General features: G+C 35.3%; 3 protein-coding genes, 2 non-coding genes and 1 pseudogene across 9 annotated transcripts; 2 read left to right on the top strand and 4 right to left on the bottom strand.

The window, feature by feature from the left end:
• The first annotated feature begins 2720 nt into the window (after window positions 1–2720).
• On the top strand, window positions 2721–4554 carry LOC145008482 (transmembrane emp24 domain-containing protein p24delta3-like). Of its 4 annotated transcripts, none has more exons than XM_078967081.1 (4): window positions 2721–3091; window positions 3699–3915; window positions 4109–4189; window positions 4293–4554. In XM_078967081.1, exons 1-3 carry the CDS (start codon window positions 3062–3064, stop codon window positions 4132–4134), a joined length of 273 nt encoding a protein of 90 aa, XP_078823207.1. In that variant the 5' UTR covers window positions 2721–3061; the 3' UTR covers window positions 4135–4189; window positions 4293–4554. The 4 variants fall into 4 exon arrangements, 2 of the variants coding, with proteins under 2 accessions (XP_078823207.1, XP_078823208.1); XM_078967082.1 differs by having other exon boundaries at window positions 2722–3091; window positions 3699–3911; XR_013663479.1 differs by lacking the exon at window positions 4109–4189 and having other exon boundaries at window positions 2722–3091; window positions 3699–3911.
• A 537-nt stretch (window positions 4555–5091) lies between these two features.
• On the bottom strand, window positions 5092–12397 carry LOC145013206 (TMV resistance protein N-like). 2 transcript variants are annotated; one of them, XM_078972011.1, is made up of 6 exons: window positions 11761–12397; window positions 7937–9026; window positions 7518–7772; window positions 6209–7001; window positions 5514–6127; window positions 5092–5395 (listed from the first exon to the last, which is right to left on the bottom strand). In XM_078972011.1, exons 1-5 carry the CDS (start codon window positions 12270–12272, stop codon window positions 6114–6116), a joined length of 2664 nt encoding a protein of 887 aa, XP_078828137.1. In that variant the 5' UTR covers window positions 12273–12397; the 3' UTR covers window positions 5092–5395; window positions 5514–6113. The 2 variants fall into 2 exon arrangements, with proteins under 2 accessions (XP_078828137.1, XP_078828138.1); XM_078972012.1 differs by having other exon boundaries at window positions 6329–7001.
• Window positions 9459–11310, top strand: LOC145008433 (uncharacterized; annotated as a pseudogene).
• Window positions 12398–12908: 511 nt separating the features above from the next.
• On the bottom strand, window positions 12909–13001 carry TRNAY-GUA (transfer RNA tyrosine (anticodon GUA)). Its single transcript has 2 exons — window positions 12965–13001; window positions 12909–12944 (listed from the first exon to the last, which is right to left on the bottom strand). It is a non-coding gene; the product is annotated as a tRNA-Tyr (tRNA).
• Window positions 13002–15788: 2787 nt separating this feature from the next.
• On the bottom strand, window positions 15789–20731 carry LOC145013205 (TMV resistance protein N-like). The gene is made up of 5 exons (XM_078972010.1): window positions 20061–20731; window positions 18426–19506; window positions 18121–18333; window positions 16597–17463; window positions 15789–16519 (listed from the first exon to the last, which is right to left on the bottom strand). Exons 1-5 carry the CDS (start codon window positions 20564–20566, stop codon window positions 15938–15940), a joined length of 3249 nt encoding a protein of 1082 aa, XP_078828136.1. The 5' UTR covers window positions 20567–20731; the 3' UTR covers window positions 15789–15937.
• A 482-nt stretch (window positions 20732–21213) lies between these two features.
• On the bottom strand, window positions 21214–21306 carry TRNAY-GUA (transfer RNA tyrosine (anticodon GUA)). Its single transcript has 2 exons — window positions 21270–21306; window positions 21214–21249 (listed from the first exon to the last, which is right to left on the bottom strand). It is a non-coding gene; the product is annotated as a tRNA-Tyr (tRNA).
• Between the last annotated feature and the right edge of the window lie 321 nt (window positions 21307–21627).

Raw genomic sequence — 21627 nt, 5'->3', positions numbered from 1 at the left:
ACAATGAATAATGTGTAATCATATGGTGATAAATAAAAAGTGTTTTATTTATATTCATAAGTTCTGAGACCATATTGGATTCAATTATTATTGTGTTTCACTTTGCATGTTTTGACTTCCCGAATAAACTAGGTTATTCTTCCGGAATGACTAAGTTATTCAAACCATCCACAGTCGGTCATATGTTGGAAGTAGATATGAATTAAGATTGTCATGGGTTGGCTTGTAGAGGTCTAAGATGTTGGACAAAGGGCTACAACACTCATGAGTGCTCATAAGTTCTTAGTATTAGATTCAACCCGCGCTCATTGGAATCACTTCATGGATTTTATCACGAGTGATCATGAGACGATAATATCTTATATTCTTCAAACCTAGAGATATGAGTTGTTACTATGAGTTGATAGTACATTGATTACACGAAACGCATTGGTAACTCGATGTTATAAAACGTGTCTTTGTGTATGATTCAACAAGTAGTAGAACAAGTCATATGAGTCGAAGTTTATCCATTCCTTTTACCTTCGGGATAAAAGCGATATCTGTGGGCCCCTCGATGATTTGATGATGACAAATGGAAGTGCTCGGCCGGGCCAGGACTGATTTGATTTGTTCAATTAGTCAGTCGTCATAAATCGGAAATCGGGAAACAACTAATGGACAAAGAGAATGATTATAATCCATGTCTCAGTCCATATGATATCTAGAATGGAGGAATATACGATCCCTTATCTAATGGACAAGTCATTGACAAAGATCAGAGTTCATCTACAAGGTCAGAGTTCGTCAAAAGCATTTGAGAGCTACGATTGCTAGTTGGTTCCTGAAGTCATACGCAATAATAGTTTTAGACTTATCCAAGTGGGAGACTGTTGGATTAATGTCTAAGTCCATAACTATAATTGGTAAGACTTGACCCGACCTGGCATGGTCCATTTGGGTTGCATGGCATCATGCACTTGGATAGACTAAAATGAGAGAAATAACACTTAAGGTTTGTTAATATATTATAAGTTCTAATATATTAATAAGGTTATTTAATTAGTATTGATCAAGAATTAATTTGGAATTAATTAAGTGATCAAAAGGAGACATTAAATATATGGGTTGATTGTGTAAATCATTCATTCTTATATATGTGGGCTTGTGATCCAAGATTCCTTATGTTGGACTAAGTCCATGGGGTGACCCATGGATACTCCATGGAGGTTAAAATCCATGGAGCATAAGGAATGGGTAAAGTCATGAGTTACATGGTGTAACCCTAATAGCCACCATATAAAAGAAACCCATGGCTCAAGAAATCGTGACTATGTGTATGTATGAGGGCTAGACGATTTCATGAAGTGTTCCAATTTCTCTCTAAGTTATTCCAAGTGCTTATGGTGTTGTGTGAACCATTTGAGGTGTCACACTTGGGGCACTAGGCACTCAAGCTTTATGAAGACATTCTACATCAAAGAGGTATGTATTCTATCTTGTTATATTGATAGTTTTGTATGCTAGATTAGGATAATATCTTGGATGTTCATATTTGCATGTATAATAGAGAAAACATAGATCCAAGGTATTTAGGGTTGCATGTACACTTAGGAGTGTTAGAATGCTCATAACCCAACAATTTTCACACGACTTATTTATCCTTGAATGATAGTTGGGGTTTCTACACGGTTTAGATGTGAGAGAGAGAGAGAGAGAGATGTCAACATTTGTGTTTTTGATCATATAAAGTGAATGATTGGGAGGAAGAAATGATTGGCATATCCATTTAGACGTCATGTATAAAAGGATGAAAACACCCTTAGTGTGCCAAGCACGTGGGGGTCCTAACATTTGGGATAGACGGAAAACAGACCAGGCATGTAGTAAAAACAGAAGGTAAGGATTGTCCAAGTGCAAAATAAAAGTTAGGGACCAAACGTGCAAATTTACCCAAACCACTAGGACGATTTCAGTAATTTGTTCTCATCATCATCCTGTTTCCTCTTCAAATGATGAATTGGGATTTTAGATTCAGAGACGTAGTTATTGTTGCAGTTGATCAGATCAAACTCTAAAGAACAAGATGCAAATGAAGATGATGAAGAAAGAGCAAGGAACAAATGAAGCTCCATTTTGTTTTCTTTCTCCTTTTGCAGAATTCAAATAAACAATATCACAAAATATAAAATGATTTGGGTATGTTGGATGATGGGTTGTAAGTATATATACAGACCAGTGTGTATGTATATGTAGAGAGAGAGAAAAAAAAATCATTTTTCAGTATGTTGTGTGTATGTGTGTGTTTAAGTTGCAGCCATTGGTAATCTAAGTATGTATATGTATTTTTTTAATTTTCAGGGAAGATGGAGATGATGATGTATATGTGTGTGTGTGTGTGTGTGTGAGAGAGAGAGAGGGAGGGGGGGGGGAGGGAGAGGAATGGGCCCTCTCTTATTTTTTTAATTATTAAAATAGATAAATAAGTATTAAACTTAAAAAAATGAAAAATAAATACATCAAAGATAATAGTCATTTCATTTTTTGGAGGAACCATGTACACAATGAAACTAGCTCAAAAAAAGGACCACTGATCCAAAACTTTAGTGGCTTGGACATTTTTTCTAGAAATGCTAACCACAATGACCATTCTTACAGTTTTATCAAATTTTAAATAAACATTAAGCAATATAATCTCCTATCCTAAAAAATAAGAGCTTTATCACGTGGTATTCTGTAAGCCCTCCCACTCAATTTTTCCCCGCTCGAATCTGTAAAGTAAAATACCAACACTTCCCTTTGTTCTTAGCCCTTATCCTTATGTTAAGATTACGATAAACTCCATTTTACCTCTAATCCTTCTCTAATTTTTATTCTTCTCCATAAAATCAAAATCAAAATTGAAACTCTTCCAAATGAATTCAGCATATTACGTTTTTCCCTAATCTTCAATATCAATCATTTTCTTCCTCTCTTTTTCTCCTGCTTCCAACGACCTTAATGGTGTAACCTCCACCCAGGTATACTAGGGCTTTAGTTAAATTGTGATTACTCCCTCATCAGTGGTCAAGAGGACGCCTATATGCCCTTGGACGCAACAATTTCTGTTCGGGTAAACATCGATCTTCTTTGCGCAACTTTACTCATCTAGGTTAAGCAGTTACTCCTAGATCTTGATCTGGTTGAGTTGAAATTTTATGTGCGAATTAATTGAAATAGTTTTTTCATCGTAGCTGATTACCTGATTTTGATTATTAAATATCATATAATCACTTGAATATCCCTTAGTGGCATACTTGTTTTAGGTTCAATGTGAACACATAAACATTGCATCGAGAAAAGTCGATCCAGTTAATTGTGTGGCAGTAGCTTTTGTACTGATGGCTAATGTCAATACTTTAGCAATCGTATGAAGGGTGTTGAAATACAAAACAAGAGCTTTTTTCTAATTTTGGAGGATGAAAGAAACAGGAGCCTGATTTGAATCATTTAGAAGTAAGAACCATTATTAGTTTTCATAACTAAAAAGGACATGTCTTAATGCAATTGCAATGTAGCTATTTTGGGACAAAACAAACAGTTTTTCTTGATTGCATTCCATTCCTTGCCTGATTCATTCCATCATACCAAACACTACATACTTGTAGATTGTAGTTTTGATGATGATAGTATTTGTATCTGTATGAAGAAATTAAGTGTTTGATTTGAATAAATAACAGGTAAACGCACCATATGGAAACAATCTCCACCACAAAGAGAACATGATTCATGGTCAATTTGCATTTACAACTAACGAATCAAGCAACTACTTTGCATGTTTTTGGGTAGATGGTCATCATCAAGGTACTAAGGGTCTAATTGTTAGTCTTGACTGGCGAATTGATATTGTTGCAAAAGATTGGGAGTCTGTTGCAAAGAGAGAAAAGATTGATGTTAGTTAGTATTTTTCTTTTTTTCTTTTTCCAATATTATTATACCTTGCGTCCTTTATTTAGATGTGATTTATCTGTACTATAATTCTGAAGTATTTGACCTGAAATGGTCAAAAACTCAAATCTATCTCCAATACAAATAAGCAGAGTATTTTCTTATTTTTACTCTGAATGTTTAATAAATTCTCTTCTTTTAGATGGGTTGTTAAAATTTGGAGTTTAGATGTCGCATTGAAACTTGCATATTCGATAAGCTTCATAAATTTGCCACTTTTAAGGTTCAAAACATTAACTTCAATTCATCGTTTCAATTTTCAATCTTTTGTTTTCCTTTTATTTTTAAACAATATGGTTTTCTTTTCAATATGTCAACTCATGCAGAGGGATGACAGTTTGGGCATAAAAACAATGAATAAGAGTCGGGGTTGGATACGACCTAAAATATCCAACACATGTTGGTGGGAAATGCAGGTTGCTACTTGGTGTCACTCACTTGCACCGGAGATGATGTTATTGAAAAGAACTCTGTTTTTATCGACACTTCAATTTATTTATAAATTTTGCAAATATATTTAATTTGTCAGGTTAATATCAATATAACACGTTCGCAATTTATAACCAACTTTTTTGTAGCATTTTTTAATCATTTTTTTGCAAATCACACTTCATCCATCCTATTAATTTATTTATTTATAATTACGTATTGTATTTTCTTTATATTAATTACATTACATACATGTTCTGTTTGTATCAAATCAATTTCGATGTTTTTTTTATCATTACTCAAACATATGTTGCATTATATAAAGTCATGACTTTTATTGGGATGCTAAGTTATAATGGCAAAAGTGGCGTATTAGCCAACAAATGTTTTTTCTTCCCATGCACTCCCTTGTGGTTGTCTCATCATTTCCGTATGTTCAATGAAAATCATACACAAAAAGTAAGGGTTTTAAAAATCTCCATTTGTAATTAAATACTTACCATTTACTGTGTAATTAAATACTTACAAATCATAAAGTTATTAAAAAATACAATATTACAATTCATAAGTTTTCTAAATTAATGAAATATTATTTTATTACATAATTAAATTTTAAATTCTATTTAAAACTAACACATGTGGGGTTCCATGAGTTTTAACCTTTAACCTTTGAGGCTATTGAAACACCATCGACTTAAAAAAAACCCTGAGTCATGCAATTTCTTGTGAATAAACAATGCAAAACTAAAGGTTTCAAATATTTTTTCAACCAATTACAACAAATTATGTAGGAATATCCATATATTCCAAGAGCTTCCAAGGATTCTGCTAATTGCTGATTTTCGTAATTGATGGTAAAGACAAGTAATAACAGGGATTAAACCTCATAAGGTGAACAAAACAGTCCTCAAAACAAAGAAAACCACCAAAGTAGAAGGAGAAGTGTGGCCATAAGTGGGGAAATTCCATAATTGTCCAATAATGGGATACAAGGAACGACCTATAAACAAACCTCTAAATGTCATTTTCGAAGATTTTGGTTCACAACAAGAAAGTCATAACATACCTAATCATTTAACAATTATAATGCAAGAGAAAAGAACGAGAACAGGAATTACCAAGTAGTGAATAGTCGAGAGACTTGTAGGAATGTGTTTGTCACAGCCAGTTGTTTTCTTAAGGATGCCATATAATCTTGATAGAAGACTTTGAATCATGTTGGATTCTAAATGACTTTCTATGATAAGCTTCCTGATCCCAAAATTCTGAGCAATATGTTTTTCGAACATGATCACCTTTGCTTTTCCTAGGTACGAGCTCAGCTCCAATATACATCCGAGCTGCAGACGAACTCCAACCGATGTCCTTTATGGAAAATGAAATCATATTAATGTATGATGAATTCACCAATGAGATGTTCCTCAATGAACCAAAGGAAACATATTCTATTTCCATCATATGAAGGCTCTGATACTTTATTAGATTCCTGCCGAATCTCATATGGCTTTTCCACCGTTTTTCCATCATACTTAGGCTCCTGCTTGATGGTTATTTCAATACACGAATGGTAGATACCATGAAGAGAGCATATTAGGAACCTACAAAAGTCATTGTAACAATCCTGTGGAAGATGCATTGTAAATGTTTCCCCCCTAAACAACCTACCTACAAACCTCTTTGGAATCTGATATGGAAGAGTAAAACTGACAAAGTGATCTTCAATAGCATTTCCCTGTCATGGAGAACACATTCTATTATTCTTGTATATGTTTGGGTCAATATATAGACTGAAATTCAAAAGGTGGAGCCAAACCTAGAGCATGGAGTGTAGTAATGTCACCAACAAGTGGACCTACTTTGTTCTTCCCCTTAAGTGACACTTTCCACAACCATTTACAGTTTGAAATGTCTCCAAGGGTTTTGAGTGACTTACAATCATCCGCTATAACAACAGCTATACTTGATGGCAGCTCCGACAATTCCACAAGTTCATAGCAGTTTGACACGTTGAGCCATTTGAGCTGAGGAAGTCGCAAGAGATCAAAATTTAATTGTGAAAATTTGTTTTGGCTTAGATCGAGTTCTTCCAGGTTGGGTAAATCCCAAACAGCATCAGAGATGTTTTTATCTCCCAAAGTGCAGCAGCTAAGATCCAACCTTCTTAACCCTATGCTAAAAACCCATAGCCCTATGTGGTTGATATTGTTGTAAGGTAAACAAGGTTGCTCTAAACAACATTCTTCCACATCAATGAGGTTCTCTCCTGGTTTCTTAACTCGTGCTTCACCGCTATTATCCAAATGAAATACTAAATTGTCCGAGTTCTGTTGGATCTCTGAGAGCTTGAAAAGTTTGGAGCAATTCGAGAATTTAAGGATCTGGAGTTTCTTTAGTCCAGTAATAGATGGACACATCTTAAGACCAGGACAACTTGATATAGATAGGACAACGAGCCTTTCTGAGCATCCAATTGATGGATGAATCTCTTCTAAATACCAACATAAAGTAAGGTTGAATCTTTCAAGATTTGGAAGTCCAGCAAAATCAGGTGTCATTCTCAGGTTAAGCAACCTATAAAGTTCCATGATTTTCAAATTTGGCAGAAGCTGTTTCATTCAAGTGCAAATAAGACAAATTAAGTCTATCAATTTGATAAAAAAGCACACAGGCATGCACATTACACATACACACACAAGGCTCATTGTGTTTGTCAGGCGAGTTAGGGCGTGTCAGGTGAGTTAGGATTTTGTTTGTGTGTGCTCTTGGTGTTTAAGATTTGTATTGATTCAATTCAGGGTTCTGATTTTGTGTGTTCTTGACTTCTTGGTGTTTGGTATTTGTTTCTAAAGATAAAAAATAAGATTTTTCATGTATATAGCTATCTTTAAAAATGAATACAAAATCAGGTTAACACAAAGAACATTTATAAAATAAAGGTTAATGCTTTCAATCTGTTAGCTATTTATATAAAAAAATAACCACCTATTTATATAATGACACCAATAATCAGTGACATGTCACATGTGCTCATATATTCATATGGCAACTTAATTAAATCTAACTTATTAACTTAGTCATTCAATTTGCTTTCATTCATTAATCAGAGAAACAATAAGAATTACCTTATAACCCTCCCAAAGTTGTTTATGCATGAGATTAGCCAATCTTAGACAACACAATTCTCTTGGTGGAAAATTTTCCCCTAGGTCATGACTCATTAGAAAATGCTCTGGCAATGGACGTGTAATCTCATTGATCTGATCAACGTACAAATCAATCCACCGAAGCTTATTCATGTTTGCAACAGCCTGAAGAAAAGATTGTGATTTGTCAAGTGCAACATGCCGAAAATTTATTGCTCCAATATTGTCAAGCTTCTGTGATAGGAAAGAAAAATGGTGTTAGGATTGAGTTAAAACTTTTTCTTTAATTATCATCATACATATATATATATATATATATATATATATATATATATATATATATATATATATATATATATATATATATATATATCATGCAAAGCTAGCTAAACCATTACCACCATTCCATCCATAGCACATATATTTAGAACATCTTCCTTCTTCCAAACTCTACTATGTTTTTCAGGATTGTTAGGGTGCTCCCCTCTAACAATGTAGTGTCCCATTTCTTGAACCAGATCATGCATATCAAACTTTCCATTTCGTGAAATGGTTATAAGAGCCTTTTGTATCAACACCTTCACTCCTACGACCGGATGAAAACCACAAGCATCAAGGATCTTCATTGCCTCGTCTTTGTATTCCCACCTAAAAAAACATGCAATATCCAAGAACAAATCTTTCTCAACTGGCTTAAGCCCATCAAAGCTGATTTTTAGCTTTTCCACAATATCGGTATCCGGGATCTCTTTCAGTCTCACTAATGCACTCTTCCACTCATTAATGTCTTTGTCACACAGAAAAGAACCGAGAACTGTAAGTGCTAATGGGAGCCCACCAGCATAAGAGACCACCTCTTTTGAAAGCTGCTCATAATCTTCCATAACTCTATTATCCCGGGGAGCATGCTTGCGAAAGAGCTTCATAGCCTCATCATTGTTTAACAAGATAATATTGTGTATCACATCTACTTTGTGAGCAGTTAATAAATGTTCATCTCTAGTTGTGATTATTATTCGGCTTCCTTCTCCAAACCAATCATGTGATCCAGCTAACGCTTTTAGTTGATCAGGGTGGTCGACATCATCTAGAACAATCAAGACCTTTCTATGGCGAAACATATCATTTATCAAGGATCTTCGTCGACCTCCAGCTCTGTTTACTTCCATTTCTGAAAGAATTTTGTCTTTCAGTTTTCCCAAACCATATCTGCCTGATTCCTCTCGAATATTTTCAACAAAGCAACAACCATCAAACTTGCTACAAATTTCATCATAAACCGAAGATGCAAGAGTAGTCTTACCACCACCCCCAACACCCCATATTCCAACCATTCGAACACCGCCTGACCCAATTTCTAACTCCAATTCCAAACCTTGCAAGCGAGCTGCCATTCCGACCTGGTTTTGATCATTTAAACGTGAAGTTATTGGCTGCAACTTCTGTGAAATTTCGTATACAATTTGTTTGATGCCTCTTGCTTCATGCCTAAATATTGGGTATACAAGCATAATTAACATATGATCACACATTCACACTCAAAAGATCACAGCTAGTTTGTAACAAGTTTCTTGGGAAAGATGGAATAGTTTAATGCAACATAGATTCGTTATTGCTTTAACTGAGATACAAAAGAACTACAACATGAGAAATTACATTATAACTTAATTTCAGCTTATCCAGAATTATATATATGACCTGAGATATCTTTTAAATTGTCCTCTAACATCTCTAATAATCTTGTTCAGGTTTATATTTGATCGGCTCTGATCAAGTGATGTATTCAAAGCCTCAGTGAGGTTATAAAGGTCATCAACTTCATCATCAAAGAATAATTAAAACATGACAAAATTGCAAAAATGGTCCCTGTGGTATGCATATTTTTGGGGTTTTAGTCCAAACCCCAAGTTTTTTGGATTCATGGTCCTTTTGGAGTGGTTTGTATGTGGAATTGGTCCCCAGACTTAACTTCCGTTAAAAAGGATCTGTTAACCCCCTCATGTACCTCACACGTGGGGGTATATCCATCATTTCATATGTAAGGGACCATTTTTGCATAAACCTTTTTTGGCTTAATTCCTTTTAAAGATCCCCAGTACTGTTGCTATCTTCTTCCCTAACGTTCCCCAACATCTCTTTTTTCTACCCTTCTTCTTCTTGAGCTCTATTACAACAACAATGGCTCTATGTTTTCTTTGAAGCTTTCTTTACGGCGGCGATTCCGGTGGTGGTGGTGGCTCATGTTTCAATTCTGTTATGGTTACAAACAAGAGGGTCCCTTTTTCTTCTTCTATGCCTCTTGATTCCCACTTCGTATCTAGATCCACTCATTCTTTTGCAGGTAATCTGTTAGATAGCTCTTTAATTATCGCTTGTTTGATATTTGTAATTACACATATTTACTTATTTGGATCATGTTGTTTGAAAATATTTTACGATTTCTCATGGGGTTATTATTCTATTAATTGCCACTCAATTAGAGATTATACTTTATATGTTTGGATTCTGATACTTTTGACGTTACAGTCTGTGTTGTCTGGTTGTAGATTCATTTGGGTGATGAAAAGAACAACCAAAATGGTGTTTGATTCTTTCATCATGACTTCCTAGATCTTCCAAATATTGTCTTCTTAATGTTCCCAAAAGCAATCCTTGATGTCCTCTTGACTCGTTTGACTTTGTAATGACGAAACAAGAAGCTTAATGTTCCCTTTCGAAGATTGAAGCCTTTTCATTTCAAGTGGATACTTTTGATTCAAAAAACACATTTTTCAACTTGAATTGAATAACTTGTCACATACCCACAATCTATTTGGTTGAATTTTATGATCTTTAGTTAAACTAACTCACAAACAATTGTCGATGGTTAGCTTTGATCAGGATGGAGGAAATGGATCCGGAAGAAACCTCTTTCAAACATTCGATCAGGAAGACAATGGTGATGATGAATACGAAGACTACTTTCAGCACCCGAAAAGAAGAGACGTTTAAACGACTTGAGAAAAGTTTCAGTTCCTAGAGACTACTTTCAGAGTTCCTGGAGAAAAGTTTCGAGACAGAAAACAAACTTGAGCCCAATAGAAAGATTCAGTTAGCAAAAAGAGCTTGGCTTGCAACCTCGACAGATTGCAATCTGGTTCCAGAACCGCCATGCACGGTGGAAGACCAAACGACTTGAGAAAGACTACGACGTTCTTTAAGAAAGCTAAAACGAACTCAAAGCAAACTACGGAAATCTCCTTCAATAAAAAGAAAAACTAAAATCCGAGGTAATGATATTTTATAGAAATCTCTCTCTTTAAAATTTCTTAAACGTAACTTAAAAATCTTAACTTTTGTTTGGTTTCTTATATAGGTTCATGATCTAAGTGACAAGTTGCTTCTGCAATAAATGGAGAAAGGAACCTCCAATTCATCAAGCACCAAAAGCCCATCTGAGCCACTGCAACAAGAACAGGCGGCAGAGTGCTTGAATGATGAAGATGTTGGTGTAAGAAGCGATGTGACTGAGTCGAGCAATCCACAATATGTTGATCTATTAGAGAGGGGTGACTCGTCGTATTTGTTTGAACAAGATCAGAGTGATGAGTCTTTAGTGGAAGAAGATATGTTGGAGAAGATGTTTGTAACCCCCGTTAGTGGTTACATGTTACCAAAGATCGAATGTGGTGATTACCCGGAACAAGAAGTTGTGAATTCTTCATATCTTGAGTTCCTTAGTCATGGTGAAGATGAAGATGAAGACCAACCCTTTGGTCTTTGGTCTTACTAATGCAAGTCTTCTTTACTATTGTTATATTTGTACTTCGTGAAATTTCTCAAGAATGATGTAGAAAGGAACGTTGGGGAAGAAGATAGGAACGGTGGGGATCTTTTAAAAGAATTAAGCCAAAAAAATGTTTATGCAAAAATGGTCCCTTACATATGAAATGACGGATATATCCGCACGTGTGAGGCACATGAGGGGGTTAACATATCATTTTTAACGGAAGTTAAGCCCGGGGACCAACTCCACATACAAACCACTCCAAAAGGACCAGGAATCCAAAAAACTCGGGGTTTGGACTAAAACCCAAAAAATATGCATACCACAGGGACCATTTTTGCAATTTTGTCTTAAAACATTTGTATAAAAAACTTAAAATGTATAAGTATAAATGGTAGAGCACGCATATCTTAAGCGTAAAAGGTACAAATTTAATTAAAACACAGAAGAAATTACCCGTTGGCAATGTGCTTGGGTTCCCATCCAGAAATGTTACTTGCATCCACAAGTGCTTTTCTCCAAGATTCAACTTTCCTCTTGTTCTCCAACTCATGTCTGCCAAATGCTTCTCCGTATTTCCGTTTTTGTTTTCGTACTTCAGTGGGATCCACGTCATAAAATATAGGCATAACGATTTGGCCTCTCGTATCCCTGCATTTCATAATATGTGCAAGTTCATCCAGACACCACGACGAATCACAATAGTTTTTTGAAAATACGATGATGGCTATCTGTGATTCTTCAATAGCTTTCTTAAGGGATGGGTGGATCGATTCGCCTCGGGGAAGTGTTTCGTCGTCTTTGTAAGTGTAGATACCTTCTTGTTCAAGAGCCGAATAGAGATGGCCCACAAATGTATTGCGAGTATCTTCTCCTCTAAAGCTAAGAAAAGCATGGTATTTACATGACTGAGAAGAAAATCCAGTGGAGGAAGGAGAAGCTGAGGATGATGATGATGATGATGTCATCTATGTGTTAATTTGTCAAGATAGAATGTAGGGGGATGTGATTTGAGCACCTCAACGAAAGGAAATATATACAGAGTAACAGAGAGAGAGAGAGAGAGAGAGAGAGAGAGAGAGAGAGAGAGAGAGAGAGAGAGAGAGAGAGAGAGAGAGAGAGAGATGTAATTTTCCAAGAGGATTTTCAATCTACAAAAATCTTGAAAGTTTTCTAATATTTGAGTAGCTCCGCGTACTATACATAGAGAGAGATGTGAGTTTCTTAGAAATTTTCAATTAACAAAAGCAAAATAATTATCTTTTCAATTCTCACTTAATTTTTTTAAATATCAGTGGAGTTGATTTCACATTGAGATAAGCAATGATGGGGTACACGTTGTTACCATTTCATCATCCACGTCATCTGCCATTTATAAAAAACCAACGATGTGGAATTTTCTAAAATTCAAATAATGTTAAATTTATTATGTATTGTCAATCTAAAGGTTAAATATTTAACTATGTGTACAATCCATTTTTACCAAAAAAATAATTTCCGGCTCACCTATCTCTCAAAAGTCAAAACCGATGATGGGAAAAGAATCCAAGTTAATTTAGGCAATTTTTTATATTTTGAAACGGCGATTAAAAAAAAATTAAAACTCCGACCTGCCGGATTCGAACCAGCGACCTAAGGATGGCCATTGGCTTATTGCCTACTACAGTCCTCCGCTCTACCAACTGAGCTAAGGTCGGTTTTGTTAATCCACGCACATTTTCTTTCACTCATAACCAATCTGCCAAAACCCTCATTTATTCCAACAATAACCATCTAATATTGTGATTTGTAGACCTCAAGATTCATAAATATTTTTTCATTATCACTCAGTCATTGCCAATTGCCAAGATGAAGAAGAGGGATGATGAAGTGACATTGTCGAGGAGAATTGACAATGATAACAGAAACAAAAATCATAACCCCAAATCTAGTCCAAAAACTTGAATCAATCAATTAATCAATATAAAACCTGATCTTTTCTCTTTCTATATGTTCAAATCAAAACAAAGCCTATGTATATTGATACCTTTACTTGTGTTCGAACAATGATAAAGAACGTTAATCTGCATTAAGTTGAACTGAATCAGACAAGCAATGAACCTTCGTGTTGGATTGTTGATTAGGGATTTTCAACTGACGCGGTTGCAGGGGACGATGAATAGGTATGCCAATTTCTAGTTTTGTTGTTTGATTTTTTTGCATATTATTGCTTATAAAAAGAATGGAGTGGTCTTTTTAATGCTTCCACCACGGAATCACCCATCGCCACACTCTTCATCGAATTATCTGCGACAAGCCCTATTGGTCTGTAGCAGAAAAAAAACGTATTGATTTCTAAGGTGGAATAAGAAAGGTTAGTGGGGACTGGAGATGAGGTAAAAAAGCGAGTCAGGGGAGTTGGCGGTTGCAGGTTGCCGGTTGCAGTCGACTGGTTGAGGGGAGAGATGGGGAAGAGTCTTATATATTTGGACCATATAAATATAAATTTAACCATGATTAATTAATGTACTATAATAAAATCGTTTCAAAAAATGTACTATAAAATAAAATAATATAATTGAGTGAAACTCGGAAAAAAATAATGAAAGGTTATATATATATATATATATATATATATATATATATATATATATATATATATATATATATATATAAAATATGACTTTGGTGGCATCAACATGTTTCAATTCAACATGGTCCTATAAAAAAATCAACATGAACAAATTTTTTTTTTTGAAAGGGAACTTCCCCAACGAGGGTTTCCGGACCAGCTTTCGCGTACCGACTAATCCCCCGCTGCAAACATACAGCTTTGCCTCATGCCCTGGAATCACTGCAGGCGAACCTCCATGGCCACAAGGGCTGAGTGGTGCCAGGATTTGAACATGGGTCAACAGGTTATCCACCATATCTTCCACATGCCTTACCAAATCACCACAACCCAAGTACGATGTTTGATTTAGAATAAAAATAATGTAAATCACACAATCAAAAAAATACATTTTTTTTTATTGTTAGCTCTAGTTAAAACAAGGGAAAAAAATTGGTGTTGGTGATTGTATCACCAATGTATATTTAAGTGTAGTTAATTAATTTGTTGACCAAATATAATATTGACAAATACTAAACAAGTAAGGGATATGTAGAGCGGATATTTGTTTAAATTTGTTCCGGATTCATAACAGACTGTCATTTAGGGGTGAAGTCCTGAACAAATGGGGATCTAGAGGCAACACCCGTGGGAGCGTGGTCGAAGGAGCGGTCGCCTTTGGCGGAGTCCAGGGGACACAACCCCTAGTTGGGGTCGAGCTAACAGATTAGCTTGGAAATTTTTTTACTTAAGTTATATTGCTATGTTAAAAATGCATCAAAAATTGTTTAAATAATTGATCCGGTTTTTTACTTTGTCTATATCCTTAAAGAAAACCCGATTTTGTGATAGTTTTTTATTGTTATAAACTGTCTTGTGGTAGTTTGGACAGTTTTAGAACATGAAAATGTTTGTGACAATTTTGAGACAAAGATATAGATAATTCGTTTTTTGATCATATCTTTATGGTGCAATCAAAAATCATAACTTCTCATTCTCTATTCTTGTTCTCTCATATTCATCTTATCCAATTGAAAATTTGAGAATACCACTCAAATACTTCAATTCGTAAGTGATTGCGCGATTCTCATAATTCCAAAGTGCTATTTCTTACCCCATAAATCTAACAATTGGTATGGAGACTCTACTTTCTATTGAAGTAATTAAGACTTTAAACACATCTAAAAAAAACAACAAAATATGCATAAAATAAAGGGTCCCATGAAATATATGCACGATTAACATCATCAAAATTAAAAACTACACCATTCAAGTAACTACAACCTCAACGCATAATTTTTGACCTTAGAAACAATTACAAACATTTTAATAAATGTTATATCGGTAATGTCGTTAGGCTAATCGTGTGCGAGTAAACTTTCCCTAGTAGGTTACTTTAAATTGTAAGAATTAACTGACAATAACATTAACATAAAGATTTAAATAGATTTCATATAGTGAAGACCTAAAAGTAATATATATTGCATAAACTCTAAAGCAACTGATCCGTAGATCCAGGGTCTCATTATGGTGAGAAAACCAAAATCACAATTTAATTTGGATTGCATTTATCATAAAGAATAAGTTAAAAGTCATAGTGAATTAAATTTTGTTGATCATGAACTAGCGCATTAGTTAATTGAAATGTAGAAAGAAGTTGCTATAAATGATAAAGTTATATTAAAATTATAAAGGAAAAAAAAAAACATTCCAATATACACTAAAATATCCATAAAAAATGGTAAACCACATCATCTGAGAGGCTCACGTTGATCACTACCTATTTTGGGTGTGACGAAATTTGAACATTGAATCTTCCGTAGAGAATTATGTAACTCAACCACTAGACACCTATGAGTATGATTATTTTGAAAACGATTGTAAAAATAACTACTAACAAAAAATAAGTTTCAAAACCAAAACTAAAGTAGCAATACATAGTCCCAAAAAACCATAAAATTAGATGCACAGGATAAACAAGGTAAGAATTCATAAAGTAGTCGAATAAACAAATACAAAGAAAATCACAAACCAGTAAGCAAATCAATACGACGTTGTCATAATGCCGTTCAAAGGTCGCCATATAATATGTATAGAAGACTTTGGATCATCTTGCTGGATCGTAAATGTCTTACTACCATAATCTTCTTCGTCCCAAAATTCTGAGGAATTTGTTGCAACTTTTGTTGTTTGTGGCCGATCACCTTTACTTTTCCTAGGAACAAGCTCAACTCCAACACAAGTCTCATTAACATGCCCTGCCTCCATGGAAACTGAAATCATATTGTATGATAAATTCGACAATGTAGTGTGCCTCAATGAACCAAAGGGCACATATCCTACGTATGTTTTTGTTTGATCACCATATACAGGCTCCACTATTTCCGTAGACTCCTTCCAAATCTCAAATAGAATATCATCATCTACCTCCTGCTTGATGACGATATTAATATCCGGATAGGTCAATGTGTCAACAAAGCATATTAGGAACCCGCAAAATTCATCGTACCAATCTTTTGGAAGATGGAGTGTAAATTTATTTCCCCTAAACAGCCAACCTACAAACCTGTTTGGAATCTGATGTTGAAGAATGATACTGATAAAGTAATCTTCACTAGCATTTCCCTACCATGGAAAACACATTCAGTTATGATTCTTATGTTTGGGATTATATAATAAAGATTGAAATTTAAAAGCCAAACCTGGAGCATGGAGTCTAGTAATATGTCACCATAAAGTGGACTGAGTTTGTTCGACTCCAGAACCAAGACTTTCCACAACCATTTACAGTTTGAAATATCTCCAAAGGTCTCAAGTGAGCTACAACCATCTGCTACAACAACAGCTATACTTGATGGCAGCTCAGACAATTCCACAAGGCCTTTGCATTGTGACACATTGAGACATTTAAGCTGAGGAAACCGCAAGAGATGAAAATTTAATCGTGAAAAAGCATTTCCTAGTAGATTGAGTGTCTTCAGGTTGTGTAACTCCCAAACAGAAGAGCTGATGTGTTCATCTCCCATATCACAGTAGCTGAGATCTAACTTTCTTAAGTCCTTGGGAAAAGAACGAAACCCTATGTGGTTCATATTATTGTCACGTAAACAAGGCTTCATGTTGTTGTGAGATAAAGAAGGGTCCTCTAAACAACATTCTACACCACCAAGATTGCTGCAACCACACCTCCAACAATTAACAAAAAAGTTTGGAATAGATTCTACATAGGATGCAACTTCGTCCCCACTATTATCCAAAAGAAAATGTGGTAACTTCTCCATGTTCTGTTGTTGGATTGTTGAGAGTTTAAAAAGTTTAGGGCATCCAATGAATGAAAGGGTCTCGAGTTTCTTTAGTCTGGAAATAGGTGGAAACCTCTTAAGACTCCTACAACCTGATATATGTAACAAAACAAGCCTCTCCAAGCATCCAATTGATGGATGAATCTCTTCTAAACACCTAGATCCATAAAGAATGAATCTTTCAAGATTTGGAAGTCCCTCAAAATCTGGTGTCATGATTAGGTTATCTAAATCCCAAAGTTCAATTGTCTTCAAATTTGGCAGCAACTGTTGCATACAAGTGCAAACAAGTAAACTTTGGCACACACACGTGCATACATATATAATTAGAAATTTCTAAAAGGTGTCTCACTTAATCACTATTTCTATATGGGATAAAAGCTATACAATAGACTAATACTTTTTTTTGGAAACGGCAAATGATTTAGCGGAAGCCTCACCATAATATTTCAATGGTGACCCCGAGTTCGAGCTCCTTAACAGGGCAAACTCAGCCCCCAAGGGGATTTCCAGGGAAAACTTCCCACACATGGGGCATAATTGCAAGAGGCAAATTTAACAGGTTCAAAGATTTGAACTCCTGACCTCAAACCCACGTGGGTATCAAACCCAGTGCATCAATCCAGCTAGGCTAGACATCACTTGCAATAGACTAATACTTTCCATCTGTAAATGGATATCATTTAAAATAAACTAAAGGTTCATGTTCTGGTCGATATAATACCAAACAAGTTTATATTTTTACCAAGTTTATCATTATTAACACGAAGGAGATTTACAAACTAAAGATTCGTGCTCTCAATACAATAGCTACTTATAAAAAAACACAACTGAAGTTGCTTAATGACACCAATAATTAATCAGGCTGAACATTCATCATCCGCTTTGTTTTCATTTGTTAATTAGATAGACAATAAGAATTACCTTATAACCCTCCCAAAGTTGTTTCTGAGAACTGTTCCGCAAATGTAGATGACAAAGTGTCCTTTGTGGAAAGTTAGTAAGCAATGGACTTGCAAAATCACCGTGCCAATCTATCCACCTAAGGTGGTTCGTGTTTGCAACAATTGGAGGAAGATCTTGTAATAGATAATCCTTGTTGTAATTAAATGTTATTGCTTGAATCATGTCAAGTTCCTGTGATAGAGGAACAAAATGGCGTCAAGGTTGAGTTAAAAGTGTTTGTTTATACATACATGTACATCATGAAAAGCTAGCTTAACCATTACCGTTGTTGCATCCATAGCACATATTCTCAGAACATCTTCCGCCTTCCAAATCCTACTATGTTTTTCAGGATTGTTAGGGTGTTCCCCTCTAACAATGTAGTGTGCCATTTCTTGCACCAAATCATGCATATCAAACACTCCATACGAAATGGTTATGAGAGCCTTTTGTATCAACACCTTTACTCCTATAACAGGATGAAAGCCACAAGCATCAAGGATCTCCATTGCCTTGTCTTTCTCCTCCAACCTAAAAAAACATGCAATATCTAGGAACAGCTCTTTCTCAACTGGTTTAAGGCCATCAAAACTAACTTTTAGCTTTTCCAGAATATCATTATCTGGAATCTCTTTCAGTCTAGCTAATGCACTCTTCCACTCATTAATGTCTTTGTCACACAGAAAAGAACCGAGAATTGTAAGTGCTAATGGAAGCCCACTAGCATAAGAGACTACCTCTTTTGAAAGTTGCTCATAATCTTCCACAAGTCTGTAATCCTGGGGTGCATGCTTGAAAAAGAGCTTAATAGCCTCATCACTATTTAACAATCTAATATTGTGTATTGCATTTACTTTGTGTGCCGTTAATAAATGTTTATCCCGGGTTGTAATTATTATTCGGCTTCCTTCACCAAACCAATCATGTGATCCGGCTAATGCTTTCAGTTGGTCAAGGTGATCAACATCATCAAGAACAATCAATACCTTTTTATGGCACAACCTTTCCTTTATCATGCATCTTCCTCCTCCAACTTTGTCTACTCCCATTTTTGAAAGAATATCTCCTTCCAACTTTCCCAAACCATACCTTTTTGATTCCTCTCGAATATTTTGAACAAAGCAGCAACCATCAAACTGCCTACAGATTTCATCATATATGGAAGATGCCAGAGTAGTCTTACCACCACCCCCAACCCCCCATATTCCAATCATCCGTACACCACCTGACCCAACTTGTAACTCTGATCTCAAACCTTGCAAGCGAGCCTCCATTCCTATCAGGTTTTCATCTGCACTTGAAGTTACTAGGTGCAACTTGTGTGAAATTTCGACAACTATTTGTTTGATGCCTTTTGATTCATCCCTACACATTGAATATACAAGAATAACTAACATATGCATACATTGACAAAAGAAGTGATTTTTTTTTATGTTCCATGGGATAAGCAAAAGGAGTCCTAAGTCCTAACTACCCTTATTTCACATCCAAGTAGTAATTGTTAAGTCAATGTCACAAGTAAGTTGTAGTCATTTCATTGGGAAAGATGGAATAGTTTTAAGATGGGTTTGTCACTGTAGCTTGATGTCAGTTTTAAAGTACTGAATTAGAACTAAAACTCAATAACTTTAATCTTAACTTAATTTCAGCTTAACCACAGTATTAGGACTTGGGATATCTTTTAACTTGCCCGATATCATAAGTGACCACATTCTGAAAGCATGTCCGAATCTTCAACATGTTTATATTTGACTCCGATAAGTGATGAAGTCAAAACCTCTCTCCTTATCAAGGTCATCAACTTCATCAAGAATAATTATAACATTTGTATACAATGCTTAAAAAGTTCAGGTATAGATGTGTTGTAGAGCACACATATCTTACGCATAAAAAGGTGCAAAAACAAAGAAGAAAAATACCCATTGGCAATGTGCTTGGGTTCCCATCCAGAAATATTACTTGCATCCACAAGTGCTTTTCTCCAAGATTCAACCTTGGTTTTGTTCTCCAAATCATGTTTAGCAAATGCTTCTCCATACTTCCGTTTTTGTTTTCGTACTTCAGAGGGATCCACATCATAAAATATAGGCATAACAATCTGGCTTCTCGTATCCCTGCATTTCATAATATGTGCAAGTTCATCCAGACACCACGAAGAAGCACAATAGTTTTTTGAAAATACGATGACAGATATCTGTGATTCTTCGATAGCCTTCATTAGGGATGGGCGGATCGATTCTCCTCGGGGAAGTGTTTCCTCGTCTTTGTAGGTGTAGATACCTTCTTGTTCAAGAGCAGAATAGAGATGGCCCACAAAAGTATTTCGAGTATCTTCTCCTCTGAAGCTTAGAAAAACATCGTACTTCCACCACTTTGAAGAAAGAGCAGGAGCGGAAGGAGAAGCTGATGATGATGATGATGCCATCGATGCTTTAATTTGTCGATATAGAATGTAGGGAATGTGATTTGAGCACCTCAATGAAATGAAATTTTTAATTTACAAAAACCTCCGGATCTAGTAGATTTGCTTATAAGATATTAAATGTTGAGATAGAAATAGAATATACATTGTTTGAACACCCCCACGAACTATATAAAGAGAGATGCGAGTTTCTTCGAAATTTCCAATTATCAAAAGCTGAATAATTAAATACATATCTTATGGATAATTTTTTTCAATATCAGTGGAGTTGTGTTCACATTGATGATCATATATATTAATGATTTTTTAGGTTAAATGGAGTGGTGGTGTAGAAGTTGTTCCCATTTCATCACCCACGTCATCTGTCATGAAAAACCAATGATGTGGAATTTTCTAAAATTCAAATAATGTCAAATTACTTATTTATTGTCAATAAAAAGGTTAAATATTTAATTATGTGGACAATCCATTTGTAGGAAAAATATCCGGTCCCCTCACCCTCTCTCTCTAGCTATCTCTCAAAACCGATGATGGGAAAAGAATCCAATAGACTTGTACCTCATGCAATCGCAGCTTGTACCCCTGTATATTTTGACTTCGTGGTGGCAGGTGGTGTGGTTCATAAAAGCAAAAAACGGAAATTTTAAAATTCCGACCTGCCGGATTCGAACCAGCGACCTAAGGATGGCCATTGGCTTATTGCCTACTACAGTCCTCCGCTCTACCAACTGAGCTAAGGTCGGTCTTTGTTAAATATTGCAAATTTTCTTTGATATCAGAACTAACCTGCCATAACATTCATTTAATTATTATTACATTATTACTCCAACAATAACCATGTAACTGATATTGTGATTTGTAGACCTCAAGATTCATAAATATTTGTTCATTATCACTCAGTCATTGTTTACTGCCAAGATGAAGTGACATTGTAGAACCATGGGTTTGTGTGTGAACCACCTCGAGAAGAAGCGACCATGATAACCAAAATGTCAAAATCTTAACCCCAAATCTAGTCCAAAACTTGGATCAATCAATCAATACAAAACCTGATCTTTTGTCTT

Source organism: Lactuca saligna, chromosome 8 (assembly GCF_052625555.1).
Source record: "Lactuca saligna cultivar CGN05327 chromosome 8, ASM5262555v1, whole genome shotgun sequence".
NCBI classification, from domain to species: Eukaryota; Viridiplantae; Streptophyta; class Magnoliopsida; order Asterales; family Asteraceae; genus Lactuca; species Lactuca saligna.
Note: the sequence above shows the minus strand (reverse complement) of the source record. Positions and strands in the feature narration are given on the sequence as shown.

Excerpts from the sequence above, each read along its gene's own strand:
- LOC145013206 (XM_078972011.1), bottom strand. The coding sequence starts at position 12,272 with ATGACATCATCATCATCATCATCCTCAGCTTCTCCTTCCTCCACTGGA. Across the intron at positions 9,027-11,760 it reads CCCAAGCACATTGCCAACGG|GCATGAAGCAAGAGGCATCA; the intron begins GTAATTTCTTCT and ends CCCAATATTTAG. Across the intron at positions 7,773-7,936 it reads GTGCTATGGATGGAATGGTG|AAGCTTGACAATATTGGAGC; the intron begins GTAATGGTTTAG and ends TTCCTATCACAG.
- LOC145008482 (XM_078967081.1), top strand. The coding sequence starts at position 3,062 with ATGCCCTTGGACGCAACAATTTCTGTTCGG. Across the intron at positions 3,092-3,698 it reads ACGCAACAATTTCTGTTCGG|GTAAACGCACCATATGGAAA; the intron begins GTAAACATCGAT and ends AATAAATAACAG. Across the intron at positions 3,916-4,108 it reads GAGAGAAAAGATTGATGTTA|ATGGGTTGTTAAAATTTGGA; the intron begins GTTAGTATTTTT and ends CTCTTCTTTTAG.
- LOC145013205 (XM_078972010.1), bottom strand. The coding sequence starts at position 20,566 with ATGGCATCATCATCATCATCAGCTTCTCCTTCCGCTCCTGCTCTTTCT. Across the intron at positions 19,507-20,060 it reads CCCAAGCACATTGCCAATGG|GGATGAATCAAAAGGCATCA; the intron begins GTATTTTTCTTC and ends TTCAATGTGTAG. Across the intron at positions 18,334-18,425 it reads GTGCTATGGATGCAACAACG|GAACTTGACATGATTCAAGC; the intron begins GTAATGGTTAAG and ends CCTCTATCACAG.